The sequence below is a fragment of the Schistocerca gregaria genome, chromosome 6 (assembly GCF_023897955.1).
Source record: "Schistocerca gregaria isolate iqSchGreg1 chromosome 6, iqSchGreg1.2, whole genome shotgun sequence".
In the NCBI taxonomy this organism is placed as follows: Eukaryota; Metazoa; Arthropoda; class Insecta; order Orthoptera; family Acrididae; genus Schistocerca; species Schistocerca gregaria.
Window position 1 is genome coordinate 172,091,788 of NC_064925.1, and position 16,361 is coordinate 172,108,148.

Here is a 16,361-nt window from a genome sequence, read left to right on the forward strand (position 1 = left end):
CAATTCTATTCAATACCTCCTCATTAGTTATGTGATCTACCCATCAAATCTTCAGTATTCTTCTGTAGCACCACATTTCGAAATCTTCTATTCTCTTCTTGTCCGAACTAATACTGTCATTATTCAATCGTGGATTTTCCATTGTTTGTAACGGTATTTGAAAACATAAAATGCGAAGAACAGAAACCTTAGCACTGGCGTCTGTACTACGGTCCTCTCAATTAAGAATTCCGTATGATTTTGTGTCTCATCGTGCAAACACACCATTTACTGACTTTCCCTATGTCAAATTTTTTATATTGACGAAAAATTAAGCAGAAAATAATGAAACCGCAAAAAATCAAGGCCATTGTTTCCACATACAACTGAAATCCTCACTGAACAGAAAAGAGGTAGATTCTAATACCTGTCCGATCAGGTTAATTCTTTAGGTTTTGCTAAATCGTTAGGATAAAGAATAACCGCCACAGACGGCATAGATCGGAGTTCGAGTCTGCTGTTCGCAGCGTTGAACATGAAGATCAATCTGAAAATTGAAAAAGCTAGCTGCGAATTACGACGTTTTCACCCCTTCCCCAGAGAGCGGGCGAAGCACGGCCATTAACTCTGAGCGCGGCTCGCTAGCATCAGTGGGAGGTGGCCATACATCATCACTCTTTAGCCCATTAACACAACATAATAATGTTACTACAAAAGCCTTATATTAACAGTGAGCGAATAATTTAATGAAAGATCTACTGAGATTGGGACTGTTGCTTTGAGAAGCATAACGTATGATGGCCACATACAAATAACTCTTTGAACAACTGTTCAGCATCTGTCAATAACAACGTCCAAGTCCTGGCCCACGAAAATAACATTAGCGGCATACATACCGGCCCCAGACGCGACACGACAGGCGAAAGAGCACGAGCTCTTACCACGTACGCTCATTTAAACGTTCGGTCACATGACCACTCCTTGATTCAGTGCAGACCACCATTCGTAATTTTCATATTAATTTCATATAAATACTTGTTATAATATTTATGAAAGACTTTCCAGTCATTTTGTAACCTATTAAAGTCACTTATACACTATTTCATCAATTTTAAACGAATCCCGTTACACATATATCGCCACATTCGGCACTGTAGTCAAAATCACAACTCCAGTTCAATACACATCGGAAGGTATTGGAATATTAAAGAAGGAAACTAAACTGATGCTGATAAGATCATTTGTGTCTCTGTAGAGGATTTCATAGTTGTGGCACTATTTACGTAAATAAACTAAATTGTTCATAACATTTTTTATTTGTTTAGTTAGAAAAATAATATTTCCATGATTGCAGGCATTATCCTCTTTCGTCTGTTGTATCACGAGTGTGACTATCGTTATAGATTCAGTTATCATTTACTGTAAACAACAATGGCAATAATATCAATAACTTTTTAACTATTAAAGCTTCAGACATGGATATGTTCAATGAACTCGTCTCACTGCCGCGGCTCCAAAACTGTAATTGGTATTTCTCCAGCATGTTTGTAACAAGTTACATATATTTTCGTTAAAACAATATTAGTGACGAAATTTCATGTCACAGGTCCCTTCATATTAGCTCGTCCCACGACCATGTCGCCGGACCAAACGTCTCTTTCTGCCTGGAAAAACCTCGATGACCGCTGGGCCTAGCAGCTTGCTGGCCGCCTTTACTTCCGCTGAGCTCGTTTGTCACAATCCATCTGACAGCTGGCCGCCCCAACAGACATTTACACCGACCCTCAGCCGACCTGTCAGATTCAGTCCGTCCTGCAGATGTCAAACCAGCTGCTTGAAACGTTATTGCATCTTAGGTAAGGACAGGTGCACACTTCCGCCATTCATAAATCCTGTTTATTTGTCATGAAGGTACGATTGTATAAGGCCGTGGGGTTTACATCTTGGGTTGCCAGGTGTTCGGACTTAGCGTGATATGTCCAGCTTTTTATAGTCCGGTAAAATATTTACACGTCCGGCTTTTGTAAGAGTTTTTGACGATGAACTAGAGAACGTACGAGTAGGGCACATTCCAAGCTAATGATGTATTACCTGTTAATTTTACAATTGCCGATGGCAGAACGCGGAACTAAGTTTTTTTTACATACTGACTGGGGAAGACGTCCGACAATACTCGATAGCACACGAATGACGTACGTGGCTCGACTTTGTACAGTCTCGTTATTGTCATAGTGCGTTACTACTGCTGTGTATTCTTAGCGTCTGCCGAAATAGACAGAGATCGCACATATATAAGTTATCGAAGAGTACCAGAGAAGAAAACCGGAAAGATTTGATAACACTGTTAGAAAGCGCTCTGGGCAGAGCAGCAGCCGCAGTAGGAAAGAGTGTAAGAACAGTGCGTAATGTTGTGAACGATAGTAAGAAAGCCCGCATCTCGTGGTCGTGCGGTAGCGTTCTCGCTTCCCACGCCCGCGTTCCCGGGATCGGTTCCCGGCGGGGTCAGGGATTTTCTCTGCCTCGTGATGGCTGGGTGTTGTGTGATGTCCTTGGGTTAGTTAGGTTTAAGTAGTTCTAGGGGACTGATGACCATAGATGTTAAGTCCCATAGTGCTCAGAGCCATTTGATTTTGATAGTAAGAAAGCCAGAACGATAGGAAAATTATGACACCAAGGAAGAAGAAGAAAACGAAGGGTGTCGACGACTTTGTTTAATGTTTACTGAAAATAATGTTCTTGGGCTATTACGATTTTAAAGGCGAGTTTCCCACCCTTCGAAAGTTTTATAGTTGGGTGAAGGAGGATACGGATATTGATTTCACGAGGAAACGAACCACTTTATGGAAAATTTTTGAGAATGTAAGATTTCGTTTTAAAAACATGTAAAAATAGACGAACATTTCTGGTTGAGAGCGAGGACATTGTAGCACTGCGTGCACACTTAGAACTTAAGGAGAAAACGAGAAAGGTGCGAAGAAAATCGTCGTGCACACTGATGAAACATGGGTGCATACACAACACACTGTCAGTAAATGTTGGCAGCATAGTGACGTACCAGGTGTGCGGAATAATGGGAGCTCTGGGCAAAGAGCAATAGCGGTTCATTCGGGAGGAGAGGGTGCGGAGCTATGATCGGTTTCTGCTGCGGATCATCAAGATTTAAGTGAGTTTGAAAATCGTGTCATAGTCAGCGTACGAGTGATGGGACACATCATCTACAGATAGCTATAAAGTGGGGATTTTCCAGTACGAGCATTTCAAGAGTGTACCGTGAATATCAGGAATCCGGTAAAACATCAAATCTCCGACATCGCTGCGGCCGGAAAAGACCCTGCAAGGACGGGGCAAATGACGACTGAAGAGGACCGTTCAAGATGACAGAAGTGCAGCCCTTCCACAAATTGCTGTAGATTGCAATGTTGGATCATCAACAGGTGTCAATGTACGAACCATTCAACGAAACATCATCGATATGGGCTTTCGGAGCCATAGGCCCACTCGTGTACCCTTGATGACTGCACGACACAAAGCTTTAAGCCGCGCCTGGGACCGTCAACACCGACATTTGATTGTTGTAGAAGCATGTTGCCTGGTCGGACGAGTCTCATTTCACATTGTATCGAGCGGATGGACGTGTACGGGTATCGAAACAACCTCATGAATTCATGGACACAGCATGTCAGCAGGTGACTGTTCAAGCTGGTGGAGGTTCTGTAATGGTGTGGGGCGTGTGAAACTGGAGTGATATGGGACCCCACGACTCTGACAGGTGACACGTACGTAAGCATGCTGTCAGATCGCCTGCATCCATTCATGTCGATTGTGCGTCCGATGGAGTTGGGCAATTCGACACCCCACACGACCAGAATTGCTAGAGTATCTCCAGGAACACTCTTCTGAGATTAAACACTTTCGCCGGCCACTAAACTCCTCAGACATGAACGTTATTCGGCATATCTGGGATGACTTGCAATGGGCTGTTCAGAAGAGATCTCCACCCTCTTGTACTCTTACGGATTTATGGACAGCTCTGCAGGATTCATGGTGTCTGCTCCCTCCAGCACTACTTCAGACATTAGTCGAGCCCATGACACGTTATGTTGCGGCACTTCAGCGTGCTCGCGGGGGCCCTACACGATATTAGGCAGGTGCACCAGTTTCTTTGGCTCTTCGGTGCATTATGGACGAATACTGGCACAGACACTCACTAATGGACGAAGTTACTGAGCTTCAGCCAGACAGTGAAATGAAATTTTATTCTTGTGGCAGTGAGGATACATCGAATGAGGCAGGATCAGACTCGACAGAGACGGCTACCCGGGCAACAACAAATGAGGCAGAACTGTGTGCAGAATTGGCGTCCCGCCCTTACATATGAATCAAAGGTTGTTGACAAAATTGTATGAACTTTTTTTCACCAGGTCACGTTTTTTATTACCGTCTTTCTTTTTTCATTTGAAATCCTCGTTCGCGTGGTTTTAATTATTTTTATTTAACCATCACAATATTTAAACGTTTGAAAAAGGTGAGTCATTGATTAAAAACCAAAAGTAGAATACGTAGTCTGTTTCTATTGGTTGTGCAATGCGGTCAAAAATGTATTTTTAGCTAAAAGATTGCATGATATTGTGAACAAAGTCATTTCGATAATGTTTTGAAAATTAAAGAAAATGTTACAGCACCTGACAAGATTTGAATCCACAACCTCTTGCGGAGTAGGAGGATGTGCTGTCCACTGCACTACTTCAGGTGTCGGTATAGGCTCTATTATGTTAATGTATCTTGCAGTAGGTACTGGGAGATGAAACTTGCACAGGATTGGGTAGCATAGAGAGCTGCATCAAACCAGTCTTAGGACTGAAGACCACAACAACAACAACAACATGTTAATGGTATACATTCTCGCGCAAAATTCTGAAACTTTTTTTTTTGTCCATTACTTGCAAACGAGGGCCTACTAAGGTGAGTCGCTCCAGGATGTGATTCCTGGGACACTACCTACACCACCTTATATATGGTGTCAGTCGATCATTCTCCTCCCAGCCCCACCCCTGTGGGGACTTCTGTTTGTTAGTTAATAGGTCGTACAATAAAATTTCATTTTCATGTCGTTTTCTGTAGAACAATATATTGAAAGGGAATGTATTTTTATTTGCTGCACTCCCAACTCAAGTTATTAGATCCGAAAACAATAATTTTACTTTAATTTCGCACGAATCTCTGTAAGGAATGTGCTAATAGCAAATGTATTACGCGTTCGCTTCAGTTACTAGATCGAAATGCAGCAGCTTTTTTTTTTTTTTGCTTTTCCTATATTTTCCTGTTGAAGAATATATTAAATCCGGATGTACCTTTGTCTCCAAAACGCAAGCACAGCTACACTTTCAATCTTAAAACAAGAGTTTTATATAATCAATGTTCATTTTCATTGTCTTCTGTACAAAAATGTGTTAACAGAACATATATTTCTTTTATCTGTTGCACGTGCACCAAATACAGTTCACGAACAAAGTTACATTTTCACTGAGCGCAGCTATACCGTTTTTGCATCGTCCGAAATCACCAATAGCAGCACACGTCAACAGCTCGCAGCGCGCCCATGTAAAACGGCAATTAGGTTAGATTAGGTCAGGTAAACTGAACGGGTAATAAGGGCATGGAATAAATATAACGAGGAATGTGATTATATATATTATAAGGATATATACTCTAGATATTCCAACGAATGCTATTTTTCTGTCTATATCGTAGGTTTTTCTTCGTTGGCCGAACTAGCAATTAAGAAGACTGACCACTTAGTTGCTATTATAATCGTTGAATTATAAGGCTGTTTACAAATTGTATTTTTCGTTTAAACACCTTAAAGGTTGATCACGCAAAAACTTACTGTAATTGAGTGTTAATAAATGATTGAAAATACTCGATTGGCTCGGTATTTAAAAATCTATCACTGAGTCCGGCTTTCTTATTTTCGGACCTGTCAACACAATTACACCAGAAATGTTGAATACATCTGACTTGAAAACCATTTCAACTGTATGAAGTCTATGCAACCAGTGTCATCTCAACGTCAACCGATGTCATTACACAGTTAAATCCTGGCCGGCCGCTGTAACCGAGCAGTTCAACGCGCTTCAGTCCGGCGCCGCGCGGCTGCTACGGTCGCAGGTTCGAATCCTGCCTCGGGCATGGATGTGTGTGATGTCTTTAGGTTAGTTAGGTTTTAGTATTTCTAAGTCTTGGGGACGGATGACCTCATATGTTAAGTCCCACAGTGCTTAGAGCCATTTGCACCATTTTTTGAACAGTAAATTCTACCAGCACCTAAAAATAGAATCGCGAGATAAACCACTGCCAAGGCCGCTGGCGTCGAGGAGGCGCAAAAACTAACCGGAAGAAAAGACGAAAGAAAGACGATTTAAGGATTAAGCGAGAGATGTATGAGAATTCTCCTACCCCCTTGTTCCTATCTCCTATCTTCGAGAAAAAGTCTTTCCTTCGGCTTGCGAGTGTAAATGCACGCTGCCGTCACACTGTCGTTCCTACCGTCATTTCGTCTAAGCAGCATCCTAAAGAAGACTATCGGATTTTTTATTATGGAGACTCGACTTTAAGCTTTAATTACAAGCAAACCAATAAGCCTATCTCAAAATGAAGTACACCAATATTTTTCTTGTTTTCTCTGCGTTACGCTGTACGGAACGGTTTGAAAGTTAAATACATATTGTTTTATTTTAGATTGTAGTAAGGAGTGTCCGATTTTCGACGTCTGCGTTACGAACGGCTCACTTCAAAACTATGTAGCTTGAAATATCTTTGTCCAATATTAATGAAATTTTGTTATAGGCACGTATAGAGGTAGCGGAAATCTCAAGCTACAGAATTTTTCAATCATCCACAAAAAGTTGATATCATGTTTGTATAGCAACTTTTTCTCTGCCCAGAATAAACACATAACAGAATGCGTGGATTCGCTCTGAAGGTCTCGTTTATGGTTTTAAGAAACTACAAATACTGTGAGCATAAAGTGTGATGCGGATTTTATAAAGAGTTGTATTTGAGACTGGTCGTGGGTTTACTGGACCTCGCGCTTAACACTGTGCACGGCTATGAATATGAATGCGACGTTGCCGCGAACCCTCGGTCTGCCGAGTAGACATCACGAACAATGTTTATGTGACAACACTGTACTTGTTTTGCTGTACTCCAGCCTACATTTCTGGCTCATGTGTGCTTGCTACTACTTCGCTATGGCCGGTATTACACTATCATATTTCTTTGCCAAAGAAAAAAGATCTTTGGCGTGGCGCTAAAAAGGTGTATTACATTGTCGTTATATTTTATGCGCTGCAGTTGTTAGTACAACAATTGCATTGTCTGTTTAATGGAAAGAAAAGCGGCGGAAAAAAGGAAGCGTACTTGGATAAGCCATAGGTATTACGTCGAGATCGTAAAAGCACTCAGCAAAGTTTGTTACAAGATCTGCAAGTGGAGGCTGTCAAGTCTTACATATATATTACTTACGAATGGATGAGAGTGCATTTCAGTATTTGCTCAGTCAAGTGGTTTCTCATATTACAAAACAGAATACTCTCTTGAGAAATGCTATACCTGCAGAAGGCAGACAACTGTGACACTAGTATTTCTTGATACAGGTGACAGCTACTCTAGTTTACAACACAGCACTCGAATATCACCTTGCACATTAACCAACGTGAGAGGCGATTTATAAAGCTGTGCAAGGGGAATATGTAAAAGTAAATAAATGTTTAGTTGTTGGGCAATAAGAACTATTTTTATTTTTGATTAATTTAATTAATGGAATTAGTGTTCCAACAACGACCAAATTAATAAGAAGTACGAAACAGATGAAGCGCTTTTTAACTTGTGGCGTCCATGGTTCAAAAATAGACAAAGCAGAATGGAAAGCTAAGGAAGAATTTTCTATTATAGAGTGTGAGGACATCCTCTATTCGGCTTGCTGAAAAGCTGCCAGGATGTTTCCAGAAGTAGAGGTGGATGGCTGTAACTGTGATTTGGCCTCCACCTGCCTATCAACACGAATTATAGCATGCACTGTGCCCTTTGCTCATCCCCCCTCCCACCCTAGTCGAAGCAAGTTTATAAGGTTATTAAAACAAAAAAAAGAGTCGAAGGAAAACACCAACTTGGAAGCCATGTTTGCAAATACAATTATAGACGTACAGAGACATCAAATAGCTGTAGCGACTCCAGCGCTCCAAGCGGTCACATTTCCCGCCGTAGATTTCATCATTTTTATTTGACGACAGGCGAGATTTGACAAAGTTCCCTATTACACCGTCAAACTTGTTTGACATAAATATTTTACGTATCAGCTTTGACAAAGAAATATGATGATGTAACACCGGCCTAAGGTATTGTAGGTGCTCAAAGGTCGGCGACCGGAAGCTGAAGCAAATATGCTATTTGACCGAGGCCTTCCTATTGCTGCCAACTGAGGAGTGGAGCGACACGCGACTATGGTAGATGCAACCAAAAAATGTGGATGAGATATTATGATTTACTTGCCTCTCCCCTCCCACCAGGCATTAATTTGGCGCTCCCAACTTTCTGTTGGTACGATTGCTGTGTAAATAAACATGTATTCAAGATTAAACCTCCTGTGGTTGGTTTTTGATGTTATGGAAGTTTCTAACTGTTGTGCATGTGGACAAGTACATCCTGTCACTCAGGAGGTAACTTTTCTATAACGTATGCTACGACGAGGTGAGGTCTCTGGGACCCATATGTTTGGACAGTGATTTAAGGCGAAAATTATTTGGAATTTTTAATTTAAATAAATAATATTTAGTTTTCTAATATCTTAAGTATTGTTTCAGAACTCTTGGTTGATATTACTTCGATAAATGAAGCGTCTGCATGCATTTACTTTTTATCAAACATTTTGTGCGGTTATTTTAAATAGTTCACGTTAACGAACTGTTAGAAAACTCAATTTTACATTCTGAAGAATTATAGTATCCCTGCAACAAGTAAATTTTCACATAAAACTGAATTCTTACGTTCATACTTTGCGCCGGCCGCCGTGGCCATGCGGTTCTAGGCGCTTTAGTCTGGAATCGCGCGCCCACTACGGTTGCAGGTTCGAATCCTGCTACTGGCATGGATGTGTGAGATGTCCTTAGGTTAGTTAGGTTAATTAGTTCTAAGTTCTAAGGGACTCATGACTTCAGATGTTAAGTTCCATAGTGCTCAGAGCCATTTGAACCATTTTCATACTTTGCACCTAAAAATTGCCCTCAGTTTCAAAAAAGAAGTCTGCGAAAGTGACATTCATTGCTGTGATATACAGTTTTCTTTATAACAACAGTGAACACATATGATTTTTTATTGGAGACACAGGGGATTCCATCACAATTGTCCTGAAGTTCCTCTCAGTGACCCTCTACTAGCAGAACTGTGATCTCTGGCTACTGTAAAATCGTCGTCTTTTCCGACTCTTTCTTGATCTATATCTCTGACATCTTCCTCCATCTACTAACAAACAATTTCGTCGTTAAAACAGACACGTTCCTGCGAGCAAATTTTGTACCATACTGAAGAAAATAGGGACATAGGTCATGAGGAGCGGTCTAGGAGACCACAGCATAGCCATAGCTCACAACAAAACATTATAGGATTGACGAATTTAATATGGGGGGGGGGGGGGGGGATTTCCAGCAGAACTGACCGTGGGGAACGAGTTCGAAAATTTTCGTGCGGTCTGAGAGACCGTACCTCGTGAGTTACAGGTTATTCTGCTCATCAGTGTCACAATGGCTTATGTTTAAAGCCGCAGGCCGAAGTAGAGGCTTCTTGTAAGCGGAATATAGGAACACGAGAGATAGGAGACCTCATGTACCTCTTTCCAATGTAAACAAAAGTATGCTGTTCCACTGGACATCGACTGTAGTGCTCAAGCCTCTGGTAGTGTAAATCTACTGGAAGTACATTATTGTATATTAGACAAATTGCTACTTACCGTAAAGAAATTCCTACCTCGAGATATTTTGTTGTTATTCTAGAGCGAATGAAACTTTGATACGCGAGAAATCCGCAGAGCCTTTGTTAGCCATCACTGTGCCTAACACTTATCCACGTATTTTTTGTATCAAATCTCAATGGACAGTTGGTTTCTAGTGCTTGCCAACGGTGCCCATAAATGCGCCCGTAATTAGGCATTTTGTTTCACTATCGCCGGGCCGCCTTTCATTTTTATTCAACACAGAATTTTAAAATTTACATAGAAAACAATTGTAGTAAGATAGTTTACGGATGGTGGTGGATGCGGGGGCAGCTTTTGTATTTCTGTGGGCAGGGGATGACGTGCACCTGGCGCTGCTGTTAAGTATAAATCTGATACTTCATCACATACACTAGTTACTGAGCCAACAATTCATGACAAAATGTACTAACTAATTAGTGATGGTGGATAGTGGAAATGATACGCAAACCGTCTTTGCCAGCAGCTTTGTTCTGTCATTTACTGCTCAAAATTATTAAGGAAGAAATGATCAGCTCACAAACTTGCCGTAGTGGATGCACCGGTTCCCGTCAGAGCTGTCGGGCGTGGCCGGCACTTGGATGGGTGACCATCCGGGCCTCCGTGCGCTGTTGCCATTTTTGGGGTGTACTCAGGCTCGTGATGCCAAGTGAGGAGCTACTCGACCGAATAGTAGCGGCTCCGGTCAAAGAAAACCATCATAGTGGCCCGGAGAGCGGTGTGCTTACCATACACCCTTTCTATCCACATCCTCATTTGAGGATGACACGGCGGTCGGATGGTCCGGATGGGTCAATTGTGGCCTGAAGACGGAGTGCTTTTACAAACTTAGATGATTAGTCTTGAACTATCTACTGCTTCATGGCGAAGATTTCTTCCTACACAAAACTAGAATACAGTACTTTCTAATCTTTACTCGTTCGCTGTTTAGTTTTGTAAATGATTTGGTCCTCAGGAATGGAAACGAGTTAGCGTCTGATTTTGTACAAACTAAATTTGTCTTAAGAGCAGACACCACAACCACATTCGCAGTGCATGAAAGGAAATGATTTCTTCTTTTTTCTTTATTTTCGAATATTGTAGAAGATACTGCGGACGACGAAAATGTGCAATAGATTCTTCAATTACATTTCGATCAGTGACATAAATCAGTGACACAAACTGCTACGGTACTTCCTTTTCTCCTCTTTTTCATATTTTCCTACATTAATATAATGATTCTGTGATATCACAGACCCCACCCCCGCAACATGCATACACAGCCCACTTTCACACACACAATACTGCTATAAACTATTTCAACTCTGAGATTACTGATGAAGTGGAGTTTTTTCTGCGTTATCGATACGCGATAAATTCGAACGGAATACTTGAATGGTATTCGAACACGGATCCCTGCCTTCAGCAGATCAATAGCATAGTGGAGAATGTTATTGGTGACTGCAAACTCCCTATTTATTTATTCTTGTTTCATATATCAGATTGGGTAGACCATGCGAGACAAAACTTCTTGCTTATGGAACTAGCTAGAAAAGAAGTTTGTAGAATGTTGGTTAGAGAATTTATAAAGGAAAGAATTGAATAAAACACGAAAAAAATTGTGAGAGAGTAAACCAATAAATAACGCATTACAGAGAAATGTTCTCTGTTACTGCGAGAAACCCCTGTACAGAATAGAATGAGTGACCCACAAGGAAACTTTCTTCCGGTATCAGAACAGTTCAGGTTCATCACTCCGTTCTTTTTCTTTTCAGTTTGGAATCCTACTTAAAATGAACCTGCTGAATAGTTCGCATCTTACTGCACAACCGTTACGGAAGTGCTGTCGAAGAACACATTGTTTTTCCGTCAAGTGTTCACTGAATGGAATATAGCAGTTTCTTCTCAGTGAGTAAATAGTGTCAACAAAACCCTCATGATGCAATATGTGTACAGGGATGGCAGAGTTACTTACCAGGGCCACATTGGAAAACGACGATTATTTTTGTGCCGCACGTAATATACTTAGCACTAACAATAGCAGACAAGAAAAAAAGGGAGTGGGGGTGGACCAATGAGAGAAGAGAATAATACCGTGTTGCGGGAGTTTCAAATTGAAAATATTCAATTTATCATAACATTACATAAACGGAATCTTTTTTTTGGGGGGGGGGGGGGCGCTTTGATACTTGCTTTGGGCCACATCCGGCCCACGGGTCGCAGGTTGGACACCCCTGGGCTATACAAAGATCACGAACTGACACCGCAGTTGACAGCCGTTTAGCTGGCAAATGAGTGATTTAGCTGTGGTCCGGAAGACTGGATTTTTTCACAATCATTTGGCTTCTTTTCTAGCTTTATTTTCCCCTTGACAACAGGAAAGCATTAAAATCCACGTTGATTAAAGGAAAATTACTCGCATAGAACTAAAATTTTAAAAATCGTTTCAATATTCCATGAAAACGTATTACTAGATCGAGTTAAACAGCACAACAAAGCAAACTAAATCTTTATTGGAGGTGTGTTCTGAGCTCGTCAGAATACACGTACACAAGACGAAAAACAAAGAGCTCGGACTCGTACTGGAAACGCTGTTCCTGCATAGCATAGTATCGCAATTTCACAATAATGAAAGAAATTGTTCTAAGCAACGTCAATTTTGATTCATGCAGGATGAATCAGAAGTCATACACTTGAACTTCACAGTTGCAATAAACAATGTGCCAACGACGGAACTGAGGAGGGGAACAGCGAACTTTTGTTCAGTGCAGTAATACGAGTATTACAGTGGAGGTATGTGAAATATATCTTGTAAGTATCTAGCAGAAACACTATGTATATTTTTTATTGTGAGGAAAAGATATACAAAAGAAACTGTCATGAAGATGTTTATTTAAAAACCTTTTTCGTCAAAATTCGAGATTTGAAAAATGGGCTAATATTTTATACTCGTGTTACAGAAATAAAATTTTCAAATTGTTATATTGCATTCGAAGTAATAGTGAACCCAGAATCATTTCTCTAATGAGATGTTCAAGGCTCGCCTCTAAATTTTTATTTCTTTGCTTTTCCCTCCGGCTGTTAAAACCATTAAAATCAAAGATCGTGCACGCTTTAAGAAATGATGCAAAATCCTGTGGAGCAGTTATTTCGTGTAGTCGTTTTAAACTGAATTACGTACCTGATATGAGTAAATTAATGTTCTAGGACTTGATTCCAAAGTAAAAACAAATTCCATCAAAATAGTAACAGCGTTGATTACGTTTTGGCTTGTCTGTGTACAAAATATGATCAAATTGTTCATCATATAGTTGGAGTTATCCAACAATATCTACCTTTCTGGATTTTGGTATACGTCTTAAATACCTTACACAGTATAATTATTGCCAAAATAAAACTTCGCAATAATACTTTTTTTCTTTCAGTTTTTTCTGGCTTTTTTCGTAGAAACATTTAGCTTATTTGGTTTTGGAGAGTTGGCTACTCCCAGTCGGCATATAGTTTTAACTTGTCGCGTATGATCAATATCGCAACTTTCATGAACGAGCTGTCACACACATAATGAAACATTACCAGTGATGTCCAGAGAAGAGTCGTTCAGTAACACTGTTATAAAATTCTGCATCCTCCTACATATCGCCTGGAAGAAATGTGTGAAAAAAAAGCTTTTGTAGACAGACATGTTCCATCAACCATGGAACGGGAAGATAGCTGAACTACAAGGAACAGTGGCTCATAGCTATTTGTTAGGTTTAAATACACAGTTATTTATTTATTTGTGAATACCAAATATCCTTGATGAGAGCGTATCGCGAGGATGTAGAAAGTGTCAGACAAATCACAGTTCAACAGTAGATAAATGGTATTCAAACAATTACATGAAAAGTGAGGTTCAATTGCTCAGACGAGAAGTCAGACGATTGCAATGCTAAAAGTGATATATTAGTGCTGTATAGCAAATTCATACAGCTATGCATAAGTTCATCACAGCTGGCAAAGTATTGCAAACTGTCAAAAATATACTGTCAAAAAAATTGTAAAAAAGTAAAAAAATAGAATGGAAAGAGCCGTTTTTTAGTCATATTCCCAGTGACCGATTTGACATGAATTGGAAGTTTATACGTCTAGGCTTGAATAATATACGCCCTTCTTTACCATAGTGATAATTTTTTTGTTTTGTGTAGATCATGTTTAATTCTTTTAGCATGATCATGGCTGAAAAACTGCATAAACGAAAAAATGTACTGCCATACATGTGAACATCCGTAGCTGTTTGATTAAACGCCTGGTAGAGCATACAGGCTGGATTCGTAATTTTGACGACCCCCTTCTGTTCCACAAAGACTCCCTAATGTGATGTCGTATTTCATAAACGACTGGAACTGTCCTATATGTACAGCTTTGATTGTATGCAACAAATAAATCCTAACAAACCTAGTGGCAAATCCTTACTGACTGTCCTTTAAACTCAGGGCAAAACGTGATCATGACGAGGTATATTTTACGTTACCATTAATTGCAGTGGAAGAATTGAACAGACTAGCTACAAACTAATACGCTACAGCACTTGAATCTGAACACAGTCCGGTGGCATACCTTAAACAAATGATAACCGTATTTTCGACAACTATTTTTCTGAACTTATTTAGCCACATTTTAAATTACATATTCCCGTATTTCTCCGCGTCGAGAGGGAACATCCTTTTCACATTCAAAAGTACGCAGAGGAGGGGGCCCAGAAATTGTAATCGTTGGAGCAGAATAAATCTACCAACAAACTGTAATTAAAGCACTTACTTTTCTGCTCCTTTTGGTACGTGTACTGTGGCTACAAGCAACAACGTCCGTAATAATATGGTCTATTGGCACAGAATTACATTCAGAAATCTTGCGAAAGTGTGAACTATTTGACGTGCAGAGAAATTTTCTATTATTGTTGCTATGTACTTGTTCGGTGACGTCATGAAATTTATAAGAACTATTCTCCGCAAAGACGCAAACATTCTGATTATTTCTTTGATTACAATTAATCTAATATTAACAGTATAATCACAAATAATTAAAATTAGATGGATTCATGTTAACTTGGAAGTTGTTTCTATATGTTCACTTTGAAGCTGTTTCTATAATTTGCGACTGAACCCAAAGCATCTAAATATTCTATTGTCCATCAAGTAGCCACAACATGAGAACATGAGGAATCAAACACAATAATTGAAAATCCCGGTTTCATTCAACATTTATATCTAGAATTACGGAGAACAGTACGTGGAAAGTATAGACCAAGGTAAGCATAGAACATACCTGCTATTCGCAGTCTGTAACATTGTTTCATGAATCACTGATAATTTCTGATCTGTCGCTTACAACTTACCATTATTCGTCACTCGGCGTGGATGTCGCACGCTTTTGTAGAAACAATGAGGCATAATGTATTTTATCACTTAGAAGAGAAATCGTGAAATTAAGATAATGGCCGAGGCCAGACTGTCACTAGCTGCTACCTGTTCAAATGTTTAATAAGTGAGGCCCGAATATCCGATCTTGCTTTGTTTGGCTGCTTGCCCAGTATTTACTTTTTAATAATAATCCTCGGCCGCTTCGAAAACGAAAGAAATTATATTTCACGCTACAGAAACCTAAACGAAATGATAATAAGTTTTTGTTAACTAGCGCAATGAGCTGTCTCGGGGGCTAAACAAGGAGAGAGGGCAGCCCATGGTTTTGAGTGGTGATTATTAATTGATGACGTAAGAAGTATGAACTGCCTGTTAAACTGCTGAATCTTTTCCCACTTCTTCGTAGGGTGGGTGCAGATGAGCATTTGGTACACGCCTCTAGATAGCTATAACCGATAAGCATTAACATCATTTTTCAAGTTCTTCATAAATACTTGCGTACATCATTTGCCCACTTATCACTTCAAGTTATTTTGCTAATATTTTACAAACTTGAAAATTTTCCTAGTTATTTTTACACAGTTAATTCTTTGTTGAACTCAAGTATTACTGTACAGGCGCAAATAAGCTTGCTGGCTAGTGCCTTTAAGACAAACAACAAAATACAAACTCTCAACTCTATATCCTTCAGTGAATGAACTTGTTGCCGACTTAGAACGTCAGTTTCATTGTCTTAAAAGCAGCGGTTACTCACATACTGTGACTTCAGCGGTCAGTATTGGAATCATATAAATGTAGTGTCTCAGGCTCCCATGATATGTCACAACTTTAGCAACAATAATTAAAATGTGGCCTACGATGAACAAGTAACCACTCATTGTAGTCTGTTTCTGCAGGCGGGAAAAGTGTTGTATTGGCCATTGGAGACTAAAAATGATTCCCCATTGAATTACATACGAACAAAAAAGGACACCAATTTC

The 16,361-nt window shown here is 40.0% G+C and overlaps 1 protein-coding gene across 1 annotated transcript in view; it reads right to left on the minus strand.

The window, feature by feature from the left end:
• The window catches only part of LOC126278402 (uncharacterized), a 92,544-nt gene extending 77,016 nt beyond the window's left edge, over window positions 1–15,528 (minus strand). Inside the window, exon 1 of the mRNA XM_049978504.1 lies at window positions 15,357–15,528. Within this exon, the coding sequence (XP_049834461.1) occupies window positions 15,357–15,411 (55 nt within the window). The 5' untranslated portion in view covers window positions 15,412–15,528. The remainder of the gene's footprint in view (window positions 1–15,356) is intronic.
• Window positions 15,529–16,361: the final 833 nt, after the last annotated feature.